This window comes from Cololabis saira, chromosome 24, assembly GCF_033807715.1.
Source record: "Cololabis saira isolate AMF1-May2022 chromosome 24, fColSai1.1, whole genome shotgun sequence".
Taxonomy (NCBI): Eukaryota; Metazoa; Chordata; class Actinopteri; order Beloniformes; family Belonidae; genus Cololabis; species Cololabis saira.
In genome coordinates, this window is record NC_084610.1 from 50,001 (window position 1) to 64,497 (window position 14,497).

Below are 14,497 nucleotides of genomic sequence, written 5' to 3' on the forward strand. Positions count from 1 at the left end.
AAAGTCCACCGGGCTTCGCTGCTGAAAAGCTGCTCTGTTCACACGTAACGGATCATTTACACTTCAGGTTTTATTTGATCTATTTTTTTTTTTTTTGAAACATGTTTGAAAAATTTTGCAGCGCTAGAGATGGACGGGGTCACCGGAGAGGGACATTGGACGGGATTTGACACTCTTGACATCTTTATCTGTCTTATTACGGAAAGATCAGGACCAGGTTCAGTCCTCCAGCCCTGGTGGGACCAGGTTTAGTCCTCCAGCCCTGGTGGGACCAGGTTTAGTCCTCCAGCCCTGGTGGGACCAGATTTAGTCCTCCAGCCCTGGTGGGACCAGGTTTAGTCCTCCAGCCCTGGTGGGACAGGTTTAGTCCTCCAGCCCTGGTGGGACCAGGTTTAGTCCTCCAGCCCTGGTGGGACAGGTTTAGTCCTCCAGCCCTGGTGGGACAGGTTTAGTCCTCCAGCCCTGGTGGGACCAGATTTAGTCCTCCAGCCCTGGTGGGACCAGGTTTAGTCCTCCAGCCCTGGTGGGACAGGTTTAGTCCTCCAGCCCTGGTGGGACCAGGTTTAGTCCTCCAGCCCTGGTGGGACCAGGTTTAGTCCTCCAGCCCTGGTGGGACCAGGTTTAGTCCTCCAGCCCTGGTGGGACCAGGTTCAGTCCTCCAGCCCTGGTGGGACCAGATTTAGTCCTCCAGCCCTGGTGGGACTAGGTTTCCTCTGACCCCACCCACGGCTGTTCCACATGAGTCTTGTGGTGTGTGTGTGTGTGTGTGTGTGTGTGTGTGTGTGTGTGTGTGTGTGTGTGTGTGTGTGTGTGTGTGTGTGTGTGTGTGTGTGTGTGTGTGTGTGTGTATACACAGGAATGTAAACATTTAGACATGTCCACCAGATGCAGCATTACTGTAGCATTCCTGAAGTCAGGGGTCAGAAGTGTGTGTGTGTGTGTGTGCCGCCCTCTCAGCCCGTCTGTCCTCTCAGCCCGTCCGTCCTCTCAGCCCGTCCGTCTCATGACTGAAACCTGGTGTCCTCGGTGGTTTTTCTGCCATGTGGCCCTCGGAGGATCTGGGGCTCCTTTCGCCGTCCTCCGCCGCCGGGACTCTTGTGATGCGGCGCTGCCTCAGACTGGATCTCCGAACATTTACAGGGTTCCTCCCTTTGTCTTTTTCACCTGCCAGACCCGATGCTCCCTGCTGGCCTTCGTCTTCTTCTCCGGGTCTGATGGCGGCGCCAGACTCGGAGGAGACTGTGTGTTCTGGGTCTCACATTTTGTACGTCAAATTCAGTCTGTCACCCCCTAATAGACACATAATGGAAATCACTGGTTCCGATTATGGGAAGTCTGTGCTGAATTAACGCACATGTCGCTGATTAAAGGGACAGTAACATCACAGGAAACTCATGAGACAACAGATGATACAAGTTTATAATCGGGCAGATGATTTAGAGCCCGAGACGAGCGCTGCAGCTCCAGAGTCGTCCCTGATCGTGTTCGGACCTGCAGAGGGAGGGAGGGAGAGAGAGGGGGAGGGAGAGAGGGGGGAGAGAGGGGGAGAGAGGGGGAGAGAGAGAGAGAGAGAGAGAGAGAGAGAGAGGGAGAGGGAGAGAGCTCCTGTCAACCCCCGAACAAAGACTCCATTCAGCTCTCAGGTTTCAAAGTGGAGAGAAAAACCGCAAGCTGCTGGAGAGCGTCTGCCGGGAGATGAAGGGATGAGGGGCTGTGAGTTCATGAATGTGCTGGGAAAAGAGATGAAGAGATGAGGCAGGTTTCAAGGGTTGCGTCGGACCGAAGTGGGAGTTCGATGACGAGGGTCAGCGAGTTCGGAGAGAAGAAAAAAGAGGACGTTGTCAGAGATCTCAGGAATGTAATGACAAGCTGTCGAGTAAAAACCCCATAATATTCAGTTTTCACTCACTTATATTATGTTTTCTGTTTTGTGTGAAAAAAAAGAGGCCGCTTCACTTTAAAAGTACGTTTCCAGGATGCGGTATAACGTTGATCAGTTTAAGAACATTTAAGGAGGCCCGACTGAAATACTTTTTTCCAAAAAACTATTTGCAAATATTTGGTTGAAAAACTGTGTTTTCCTCTTCTGAAATCCTTTATTTTACATCTGAAATGATGTAAGTGGGTAATGTTCTGAGCATCTACCTTCAGCAGTCAGTGGACCACGTGCACGCTACAATGGGAAGTTTTTTTTATTGGTATTGTCTTGTTTTTATCGTATTTATACTTTTATTGTAGTGTTTTATTTGGGCTATTATTTATGTTTAATTTTTTGTGAAGCGCCTTGTGACATTCTGTTGTCTGTGAAAGGTGCTATAGAAATCAATTTTACTTACTTACTTACTACAAGGCACGTGGAGCTCTGAGTTGCACGTTGGAATCCCTCATGCACATCAGCTTGAACCGTAACTGTTGTTCATCTGTCTGAATGCAGGATGTGGTCTTGAGTTTCTGCAGGCTTCGGACCAAGTCCTGCTGGGTTTTGGGTCCTGGTGGGGGGGTTGACGCGGTGCTGAGTGGATATACTGTCCACGGGGGGGTTATGTCAGAGGGGTGACGTCATCCTTGTAAAAGCTGCAGAGGTCACACCCAAGCGCATCCGCCATCTCTGATATTTACTGTATTTTCCAGACTATCGTCGCAGTTTTTTTCAGAGTTGGGCCTGGGGTGCGACTTAGGGCTGAACGATTTTTGAAAATAACCTAATTGCGATTTTCTTCCTCAATATTGCGATTGCGATTTAATATGCGATTATACCTATTCTCATGTATTTTTCAACTACACAAGCAATAAATCATTGTTTTATAATAAACAATGCCAGATTTATTTAAAGCACAGATTACAACAATAAAGAAAACAAATCTGTGGCTTTACCTCTTTAACACGTCTACACACGTCTGTACACACGAGTGTTATGGGTCGTTCTCTCTGAACCCAATCGCACAACACCAAACCGGGTTAAACTTTAGCCAAATAGAGGCGTAGTTTAATAGAAAAACACAGAAAAACTCCCACAGGGAACAAAAAACCTTCCTCACAGGGAACTCAGAACTTCTTCACAAATAACTCAAAAATCACAGAGAGAAATAAAAACACCAGCAAACTAACAAACAAACCAACAAAGCTCGGAGTTAACAAAACGAACCAGCAATGAACAACTCGCAGCCCCGCTGTTTAACCTCCTGATGAGCTGATGGGCTGCAGGTGTGGTTTAAGGCTGATTTATGATTCCGTGTTACACCAACGCAGAGCCTACGCCTAGGGTACGCGGTACGCTGTGTACCCTACGGCGTAGGCTACGGCGTAGGCTCTGCGTCGATTTAATGCAGAACCATAATTCAGGCTTCACAGCGCGACTCACTGTGCGCCCGGCTTGTGCTCGTCGCCGTGCACAGCTCCTCGCCGACTCCGCGCTCATATATTTAATACATGTATAAAGCCCATATATTTATAAAGCCCTGCCTGGCCGAGCCCTAACACTGAGGCCATGGTAGATTTAGGTTACACGCCGACACGCGGACACACTGTTCACTTTTTTTCGCTGCCGGCAACGTGACCAGATCACGTGATCTGGTCAAATCGCAGCCTTTGCGGTTAGAAAATCTTTTTTTATCACATCACGATATTATCGCAAATGCAATTAATCGTTCAGCCCTAGTGCGACTTATAATCTGGAGCGACTTATGTGTGAAATTATTAACACATTATTGAAATGATTACCGGTATATCATTTCACATGGGTTAGGGTTAACGCAGACGCAGACCGAGAGGGCTGGTTTGCTTGGTAGCAACGCAATTCTGGTTCCGGTTCGTGAAGCAGTCGTGAACTTTCAGCGCTCTTTTCAGTGTGATTTCTTTGTTGTTTTTTTTTGGTTGTTTTGGTTTTTTCTCAATAATTGTCTTTATGTCTTTGATTCACTGTGACCGGAAAAGCCGGAAGCTAAACAAAGTATCAACTAGCGCTCTGGGGGGGTACTACACCACGGCGAAATGGAGTGAGGGAGAAATCCGAAGGGTTCACGATGGCGTCACGGCAACGCCGTAGGCTCTGCTTTGGTTTAACGCAGATCCTTAAATCAGGCTTTATACTCCAGTGCGACTGATATGTTTTTTCCCTCTTTATTATGCATTTTATGGCTGGTGCGACTTGTACTGCGGAGCGACTTATATTCTGGAAAACACAGTAGGTGTTGATCTTGGTATTCTGGGCTGCTTCTCGCTTTTTATTTCTTTTTCTCTTCTTTTATTTTTGGTGGTTGGCGAACGGAGTGGTGCACTCTCCCGCTACCAGGCGGTACAAGGTGGTAGTTTGCTCGGTCAGTAGATCCTGCCGGGTCCATCACTGTGAACAGAGACGCGACGGCTGACGGGTCTGAGGAGGTTGGGTCTCTGATACAGGTCTTAGTCCGGACCCCGGCTATAGTTGTGGAGCGGGGACTTCGCCTTCATACTTCCTCTTTTCTTCTCCGTCTTGGAACTAAATTGGCTTGTTAGCCATACTCTGACGCAGAAGCGTGACCGCTCTGAGCATGCCCAGACGGATTCCCCGCTCCACACCCGCATGTTGTCCCGCTAAGGTCTCTATTCAGGATCAACAAGGTGTTGTGACTGTAAAGCCTTGTGGTAACCAAATAAACCACTAAATAAACACAGGAGATAAGCCGTAGACGATGGGAAACGCTGCTGCGGCGGAGGAGGATTCAGTCCTCGAATCCTGGAAGGAGAGGGAGCGTGAAATCGATCGGCGCTGCTGCGTCTGGCCATAAATCACATTAAATGGCACGCAGAGCCACCGATATGAGGCGGCCGAGGACGGAGGAGGTTCCTGGTGTTGGTCCTGGTCCGGAGGGACGGGTTCGGCTCTGGGGGGGGGGGGGCGTGCTCTGTGCAGAGGAAGAAATGGAGGCGACTCTGTGTCATCACAGCCGCTTCACACGTGTCCTGATGTCCAACGGCTTTGATACACGTCCTTTTTTTATTGCTGTTTCCGCTCTTGGAGTCTTTGTTCCCGTTTCTGTTGGTTGATCAGAGATTCTCTGACATGAAATGTCGTAAACCCACACGACTGCACATGAAGGAATCTGAGATGGCTGCATAAACCTGCGTTTCCCTCCGCTAAGCCTCCGCGGCTCTCAGCAGCCCATCTGGTTTGATTGTTCCCGTTTTTGGAACAGGAAAATATCCAATTATGTGGGATTCTGCGAGCGGCGCTATTTTCCACAGGCGCAGCGCGAGGGATGAGATCAGCCGTCTGCTCTCGGGGTGTCCGTGCACCTTCGGCGCGGTGGAACCACGACTGGAAGCTCCACAGCTCCAGCTGAAGGTCCGTTTGGTCCAAGACTGCTCTGACCCGGGCTGGATCTTCCTTCACGGCACAAACATCACTTTAACTTTAAGATGCAACAGACTGTTTACACTTGCGTACAAATTATTTAACAAAAAGATGGGGTGGGAAATACTAAGTATATCCACGATTCAGTAGCTTCAGCAGCAGGATGTTGAGCCCAGTTTCAGACAAACGTTACCGGATTGTAACATTTAACTTGGACTTTCTTTTGTCCTTCTCTGAATATTTCATGTACCGTATTTTCGCGACCATTCGGCGCACCGTGTGGAAAGGCGCACCCTCATTTTTGTGTGTCATTTTTAGATTTAAAACATACATATGGCGCACCGACCCAAAAGGCGCAGTCTACAGAGCAGAGCTGCACACACGCGTGCCGCAAAACACGCCGGCCGGAAAACACACACACCCGCTGCAGAACGCACACACATGCAGAACGCACACACAAGCACACAAGCGCTTATTCAAAAAATAGAGCGGGAGCAAAACCTCTGTTTCTGCATTAAAGAGCTCCGCTAATTCAGCTGCGCCAGTCCGAATTTCCTCGGTGTCAGTCACTTTCTGCACAACAGTAAATAAACTTTTCATACCCCGTTGTGCGGATCCTCCACCGCGCAGAGCCCGTCTCTCCCCAGCGGGGTGGAGCAGCGCGCGTCACAGCGGCTTTAACCGGGAATGTGACCTGTTCGGACCGGCCGACACCGAAGCCATCCACCTGTATGGGAGCAGGGGCTCCCGGGGAAAGACCAGCGGCATTTCGGCCGGATCTGCCCCGGGGATGGTGCGCCCTGGCCCGGCAAACCCGCGGCGGGAGCCTGGCGGCTCCTGAGCGCATCCTCTGCATCTTGGTTACTGGAGATCAAACCGACAGATTTGCCTGAAAATCTCGCAGGTTGAAGTTGATCCGACCTGGGACAGACCCCTGAAATCTCTGCTCGCAAAGCGGCCGGGAACCAGGTCATCGGACCCCGCTTGGGGAACCAGGAAGTCGGCTGCAGCAGCGCCGATCACCGCGCTGCTCCAGCCGCTGCTTTAACCGGGGAACGTGGACGGTTCCGACCAGCCGGGACCGGAGGAGCCCGCCTGCACTGTTGTAGGGGCTCCCGGGGAAAGAGCACTGGAATTTTAGCCGGATCTGCCCCGGGGAACCGGCGATCGGACCCGCAAACCCACGGCAGGTGCTTCCTCGGTTCCCGACATGCAAAACACACGCGCGCTGCAGAACAAGTGTGCTTATTTAAATAGAGCGGAAGCAAAACTTAGTTTGATTGTATTTTATTTCACTTTACACATCAAGCAAATCCTTAAACGTTTTCATCATCTGTTTCGCATTAATCAGCTCAGTGGAGTCTCATTCACGTCGCAACTCACCGGGGCTTCCCCCGCCCCCTTCTCTTTTTACCATTCACATGGTGGCCGGCCTTACATTACCGTAATTCAGGTAATAGACACGGCGCACCGTTTCTTAAGGCGCCCGGCACATTTAAAAAAAAAAAAAAAAAAAAAAAAGTTGCGCCTTATGGTCGCGAAAATACGGTAGTGCTGGGGGTAAATGATGTTTTAAAACGATCAATGGGCGATTATTTTATCGGTTATTCGACTAATCTAACGAGTAATTGGACTATTATTCTAATGATTTTTTCCGTGGTTCAATTAATAAAAACCATAATGTATCAAATTAATATAATAATATAGTTTATTAAACAACAGGTTTGCACAGCAAAATAAAAATAAAAAGGGCCAGCATGTTTACTCCAACAGTCCAACAAAAATCTCCTATACAAAATTACAAAAGATTTAAAAAATGCACTGCAAAACCAATGCACCACATATCCAAATGTGTTAAAAAATAATATGTTAAAAATAACATATTTGGATGAAACAGGGCACTGTTTCACACTAAATTACATATTTTTATGACATAAAGTCTAACCATGAAAGGAACCTTTTTATGGTGGATGGAACAAGTTGTTTTCGGTAGGAATCATTTTCCGGTGGCACTTTAGCTTCTGCTAACTGGCTGCATCCGAAATTCCATACTTCCACCCTAATGAGTATGCAAAAACAGTATGTGTCCATTTCTGAAATTGCATGCTGTACTACTAGTACGTACTGATTTAGCCAAAATGTAGTAAGTAGTATGCTGTATGTGAACAGAAGCAAAATCTGCAGTGTGCGAAAAATACCCGGATGTTTTACTGATTTGGAAAAAATCCGCAGCATGCATCAGACCAGTCTACCTCGCCTACTATATCCCAGAATGCAATGCTGCATCGGACCAGTCTACCTCATAGACATTTATACATAGACGCCTCGTTGACTGTCTGAGAACGTTGGGCCTGGCCGCCATCTTGGATCGGTCTCGCTTTGACTCCAGTCCGTTCACTTCTATTGAGGAAGGAGGTGTCTGCATAAGTAAAATAACTATAACTCACTTCATTTTCTTTTTTTTTTTTTTTTTACCTTGTCTGCACACATATTGATGATTGATACCATGACGGTAGAAACCAAAGGCATATATATGTGCATTATTACTATATTTAATATATATACATATATATACGCATACATATGCATACACATACATAAATATACACATACAAACCCAGTGATTTTTTTTGTTTTTTTGGGGGGGGGGGATGACGACATCCACTGCAAATCCAGGAAGCAGGAACACACGGAGAGACACGTCAAGCACTGAAAATCTGCAACAAAAAAAACAAACAAAACACGAAACCGGTACGGAGCCGACCGACACACGAACAGCAATCGACCAAAATCTTGAGATCTGATCGCAGTCTGAGCTAAGCTACCGCTACCTAACCCCAAAGACTACAGAGCAAGCATGCAGGTGAACAAGCCAGTGTGTATGTCTATGTGTGTGTATGCGTGTATGTATATGATCATGTGTGTGTGTGTGTGTGTGTGTGTGTGTGTGTGTGTGTGTGTGTGTGTGTGTATATGTGTGTGCGTGCGTGTGTGTGTACATGTCTTTGTGGCTATGTGCGTGTGTGTATGTATGTGTTTGTGTGGCTGTGTATGTGTGTGTATATGTATGTGACTGAGTGGCTATATGTGTGTGTGTGTGTGTGTGTGTATGTGTATGTGTATGTGTGCATGCGTGTGTACATGTCTTTGTGGCTATGTCTGTGTGTGGTGTGCGTGAGTGTGTATATGTCTATGTAGCTGTGTGCGTGTGTGTGCGTGTGTGTGTGTGTGTGTGTGTATGTGTGTGTGTGTGTGTAATAAACCAAACAAAGCTCCACCTGAAGTGTATCTATAGTGGGGGAGGGAGGGGGGGAGCAACCCCGCCACCCGCGAGACCAGAGGCCGACAAGGAAGAACCCGGAACCCAGGCCACCAGCAACCCCACAGAGGGGAGAAGTAGGAGGCAGGCAACCCACCGCCTGCGAGGCCCCCCCCCGGCGGCGGCGGGAAGAAGCAGCCAGAGATCCCGCGGCGGACCGCGACCCTGGCAATCCCCGGCCACCCGGTCCGGGCCGGACACGTGGCCAGGAGGCCCTCACCCTCCAGGCCAACGACCCCCACCCGGCAGGGGGCCAGCCTGCCCGGAGAGACAGAGCCGCCCCGGCAGCCGACGCGGGCAGGTGCACCCGCCCCCACGAAAGTGGCCCTCCAAGACCAGAGGGGCGCTCCGCCGCAGAGGCAGCGGGGGGGACCGGAGACGGGCCCAGAGAGAGGGAACCCCCCAACAGGACGACACCCGCGTGGGCCCGACAACGGAGGGCCCCAGACCCAGGCATCCCATTCATTCATCCATTCACCTATCCGATACCTATACTAATAATAAGATATACTATACATAATAATAATAATAATAATAATAATAATTCACTTAATTTTCAACCGAGTTTCACGCGGTTTGCTTTGTTACAAACGGCAGACATGTAGCTATGATACAGGATGCTTGATGTACGTTAAAAATGCAGGCTTTCATGCTAAAATACGTTCTGCAGGTAGTCACACTACTGGTTATGCTATTCAGGTATACACACATATATATATATATACATATATACACATATATATATATATATATATATATATATATATATATATATATATATATATATATATATATATATACACACACACACACACACACACACACACACACACACACACACACATATATATATATATATATATATATATATATATATATATATATATATATATATATATATATATATATATATATATACACACATATATACAGCGGAGCTGCTGCTGCTGTTACCATGGTAACAGCTGCTACTGCTGCGGTTACAGGAGTTGTTACCATGGTAACAACTCCCCCTCCCAATGGCAGGAAGTGACGTGTGCGCTCTGAGTAGTACGTCTGAATTAATGCAGACTACTGATATTTACTCAAAAGTGTGCCGAACTTAAGTATACTTTTTGAGTATTTACTGTTTAGTATGGCATTTCGGACGCACCGCGTTTAAAAAAAAACAAAACACGTTTTTCATGGCGGTAAACACATTTATGACCAGAAAACATCAAATGTAGGAGCTGACGTATACCATAATTTGATCTTGTGCTCCAACATGGCTTTTGTGCTGGTCTGGTATCAAGTCCAAAAGTACTTTGGGACTAAATTTAAAGTATTCACATACTGTTGATGACTTTGCGCATCAACTGTTGCTTCTCTAAGAGCGGCGCTGATGTCTTTCCCCATTGCTATTCTGTTAAAGTGGTGTTTTTGTTCATGTGGCTAAAACCCGCCTTCTTAAATCCTGTAAAGATTGTATTTAGAGGTAACCCAACCCCCCGCCCTCGACGCTGTCATCAGTCTGTGAGGCCAAACAGCAGGTGATTTTGTGCCCCCTCGAGTTTACGAGGGTGGGGCTTAATTTGAGGGTTCAAAAAATCCCAACAAAGCATCCTGGGGGTGTTTGCTCAGATCCAGCCTGGATCATGCTGATGGTTGATCAGATTTCAGCTGCATCTGTCCTCCATCCTGCTCTATCAGCGCGTCCATCGTCCCCTGAAAGCGGCCTCTCACTGGAGACCACCTGCTTCCTCTCTGACAGGATGTGTAACAGTGATGGGGCCGGTTCCCTGCTCTCCCGGTGATAAGAGCTGCTGATGAAGAGGAGGGAGGGTTAAGGGAAGCATCAGGCAGCTCCACCCTGATAGGAGCAGAGATGAGCGGCTCTCCTTCTTGCGCCCTCGCCGCTGCTGGTTCAGCGCCGTCGGCGGAGCTCCGCCCGAGATGCACGACTCAGTTTCCCTCCCAGACGGGAGTCTTGAAGCCTTGTGTCTTTAGTCTGTGTCTCGTCTCCCCGCAGCTGCCCTGAAGGCCGGCCAGACCGGATCCGGCTGGACCGGCGAGCGCAGCCTGCTGTTCGGAGGTGCAGCCGTTCCGCCCGCCTCCGCCCCTCCACTCTCCACCTCCATCGATGGCGTCAGCTTCTCGGAGGGGGAACTGCTGCTCCAGGTGAGATCATCTGCTACAGCCACGTGATGAAGTGGTTTAAGGAAGCAGCCGGAGACATGTGTTGTCTGTTCTGCAGGCGCTGAACGGCTTCGTGCTGGTGGTCACCGCCGAAGGCTACATCTTCTACACGTCGCCCACCATCCAGGACTTCCTGGGCTTCCACCAGGTAAGATCAGAGGGCCGCCGGTGCAGTGCCACAGATCCGTGTGGAAGTAATGCCGCGGCGTCAGAAGCGAACGGATCTTATCCTCCGAGTCAACACACGCCTCCGTCACATGTTTTCAGTAATCTGAAGCAGATGGCGCCGTGTTCAGCGGGCCGGGCCCAGCTGTGTTTGCGCTGGAGTTCACACCAGGAACCGTCGCGGGTTTTACTTCTGTTTGCTTTGCTGGAAATCGTTTCTGCTCGGTTTTCATCCGAGACTCTGCTGACAGGATGAGTTACGTCCCAGTCTGAGAGTTTGACTGTCAGTGATGAGAGGGCGGTGTGGTGGTGGAGGGTGGGGTCGGCTGCGGCTGCATCCAGCTCCATCATCACCTGCCCTCGTGTTTCTGCAGAGAAAACCCACATCAGGACCGCGGCTGCTGCATCTCTGACGAGAGGCGCAGAGTTGAGGATGAGTGATGGAGGGGTGGAGCAGGAGGTGGAGTGTTGTTTTTATCAGCCTGTTTCAATTTTAGTTTTAGTCTAGTCCTTTGGTCAAGCTATCATTTTAGTTTTATTAGTTTCAGTCATGTTCATTCTCCTTTTAGTCGTGTCAAGTTTTAGTCGACTAAAAGTCTGAGCATTTTAGTCTAGTTTTAGTCAGAATTGTCCAGGACCGCTGAGTCACGTGGGACGCCGTCCGGAATGGCTGCGAAGTGAGGAGCTCCGCAGAGCCAAACACATTACACCCCTCTAAAAATGAGATAGTGCTCGAATATAAGTCTAATAGTGATAAGAACAAATAGACAACATGCCAGGAGACCAAACAAGACAAAGCACGCGGGGGAAGAAGAAGGATGAAAAGGAGCTGACAGCAACGGACGAGGCCCGGTGTGATACAGCCACGGAGCTAGCCAGCATAAAGTCCATGCTGCAGGGAATCGCAACCGACATCGGAGGAATGAAAGGGAGCCTCGAGTCTCTCCAGACGAAGGTACAGCGGCTCGGGGGCCGAATTACGGAGGCTGAAACCCGCATTTCTGCGCTAGAAGATGGATGTAACACGAGAGAGGAAAAGGTAACTCGAGTGGATAAAACTATGACGCAGCTTCAGGAACGGGTGACATATCTGGAAGACGCGGGGCGCCGTAATAATGTTCGTATTGTTGGTGTTTTGGAGGACTCTGAGAAGAGAAATATGGAGGAGTTTGTGGGTACATTGCTGGAGGAGGGGCTTGGACATTGGCGGGGGCTTTGAGATGGAGCGGGCTCACAGATGTGGCCCCAAGCCAAATCCTGAAGCAAGATATAGCCGCCACATCTTGGTCAAGTTCCTCCGGTTCGGGGCGAGAGAGGCGGTGCTGAGAGCGGCGAGGGAGAAGGGCAACGTGGAGTGGCGGGGCCAGCGCATTTACTTCAGACAGGACCTGTCTAGAGAAACGGTGCAGAAGCGCAAAAAATATGACGAAGCTAAACGCCAACTTCGACTGATGGAAGGTGTATCATATGCCGTGTTGTACCCGGATATACTGAAGATATCGGTGAACAACAAGAGCCACTTCTTCAAGACCCCCGCAGAGGCGCAGGCTTTCATCTCCACTCTGCATCTGCTGAGGATCAGCCACCAGGGGGCGACAGAGCATCACGCAACCCCTTGGGACTTGGACTTCGTGTTACCAGAAATAGAAACCAGAGATGAGGAGCCACTAGCACTCTATATGAAGGATGTAAGACATATTATCTGTAATTTCAATTAACCGTTCATGAGCATTCATATTACCTTTTTGCTTTTTTGTTAATTAGAGACAATATTGCTCCTACGGGACTATTATGGCAATGGGAGTCATTATAATTTCACTACAACATAATTCATATATGTTTTGTAAATATGTTATTGAGGTTATAGTCAAAACGGGGGTGCAGACTGCCTGATTATCTGGGGATTGGGACAGAAAAGACCGCACTAGTGGTCAATAATCTCAATGTTGAGGACTGAACATCTCAGGCGGATTACTATATTTGTGTGTACTGGCAGTGGGTGGATGTATAATTGTGAATTGTCTGGGGAGGGGAGGGGAACTTGGAGTGGCTGGTCTGACTTTTTCTAGGTTTGTACAATGGGTATAGACTTGCACTGAGGTTGCTATTAAAGGGGCCCAGTTACAATAGATTATTAGTTACAGTCTGATATGCACAAATAGAAGGGTAATAAGAGAATTGGACACGAGGGGGGGTGGGGTGTTTGGCAGCCGGGCACTTTTAGTCCCACGGACCTATTATAGTAGGTTGTTTTCTTTTCGTTATCAAAAGTTGAGGATGGCAGCTGACCAGGACCTGTTGGATGGTCTTTGTTGCCAGGGGTTGGTAACGAATGTGTTTTTTCTGACAGTTTTCTTATTATTTCTTGTTTTCAATAGTTTAGCACATTCTGGTTGGCTGGATAGTATGGTGACACCGCAGACCACTCTTATGACAAGCATAGAACATCTCTCTGAATATTTGAATACACATAGGGCCTGATTTACTAAAGGTTTGCGTGCGTAAAAACCTGTGCAAACTTGACAGCACCCGCAAACCAATGTGCGAGCTGATCTACTAACGGCGTGCAAAGACGACTGCGTCTCTGAAATGCGCAGAATAGCACACGCAATCCATTTAGTACTTTTGCCCTGATGAATAATCAATATGGGGCGTAACCGCCAGAGAGCGCTAAATACTGGGAGGGGAAGATGCAAATTGGTCCATTTACCACGCGCAATGAGATTTACCAAGCCTGAAAGTAATTGCGCGTATTGTGATTGCGTCTGTATTTAATATGTTCGAAAGGAAGGTGCTAATCTGCTGCTGCTGTTATTGTGGCAAGGAGGCGACATCCAAAATCAAAGAATACGCAGAGAGAGAGTCTTTATTTTGCTGCATGCTATTTTAAAAATGGTTGCACAAGTTTTATTAAAGGCCACTTTTTCTTTAGTTCTTCGCCTTATATCTTGCCACCTTCTCTTATTGTGCCCCCCTCCACTCGCCCACAAGCAGGCCAAGCCTTTGTGCCAAACCTTTGTATTTTATTGATTACTTATCTTATTGAACGTGAAATCATCCTTCGTAAATTACATTTAATTAAAACCCGTGCTTATTAATCACAAAACACAGGTTAAACATCATGACCAAATCCGCTCCGACCCGCTGTGTCTGTGATCAGCGCAGACAGACTGCAGCTTCGCCTGAATTATGGTTCTGCGTTAAACCGACGGCGTAGCCTTTAGTGTGCGCTCTGTGCGCTGTTCAAGGTTCAAGGTTCAAGGTGTTTATTTGTCACACAGAATGTACAAGTACATGCATTGTGAAAAACTTATGCTGGGTCGTGCTCCACAATACATAGCACAACTGAACACTTCTCTTCTCTTCTTGCCATATGATGGTCCCGTCTGTCACACATTTACTGTCAGTGTTTGCTATATAATATATAATATTTGCAATATACTGTGGACATCTGAATAAAAACTTAACTCATAAATAGATTGAATCAAAGCGCTCTCCAGCTCTGC

The 14,497-nt window shown here is 48.1% G+C and overlaps 1 protein-coding gene across 1 annotated transcript in view; it reads left to right on the forward strand.

Annotated features, from left to right (window-relative positions):
* ahr2 (aryl hydrocarbon receptor 2) overlaps positions 1-14,497 on the forward strand; it is a 70,329-nt gene that overhangs the window by 35,795 nt on the left and 20,037 nt on the right. Inside the window, exons 3-4 of the mRNA XM_061716122.1 lie at positions 10,660-10,808; positions 10,885-10,974. Of these exons, the coding sequence (XP_061572106.1) occupies positions 10,660-10,808; positions 10,885-10,974 (239 nt within the window). The remainder of the gene's footprint in view (positions 1-10,659; positions 10,809-10,884; positions 10,975-14,497) is intronic.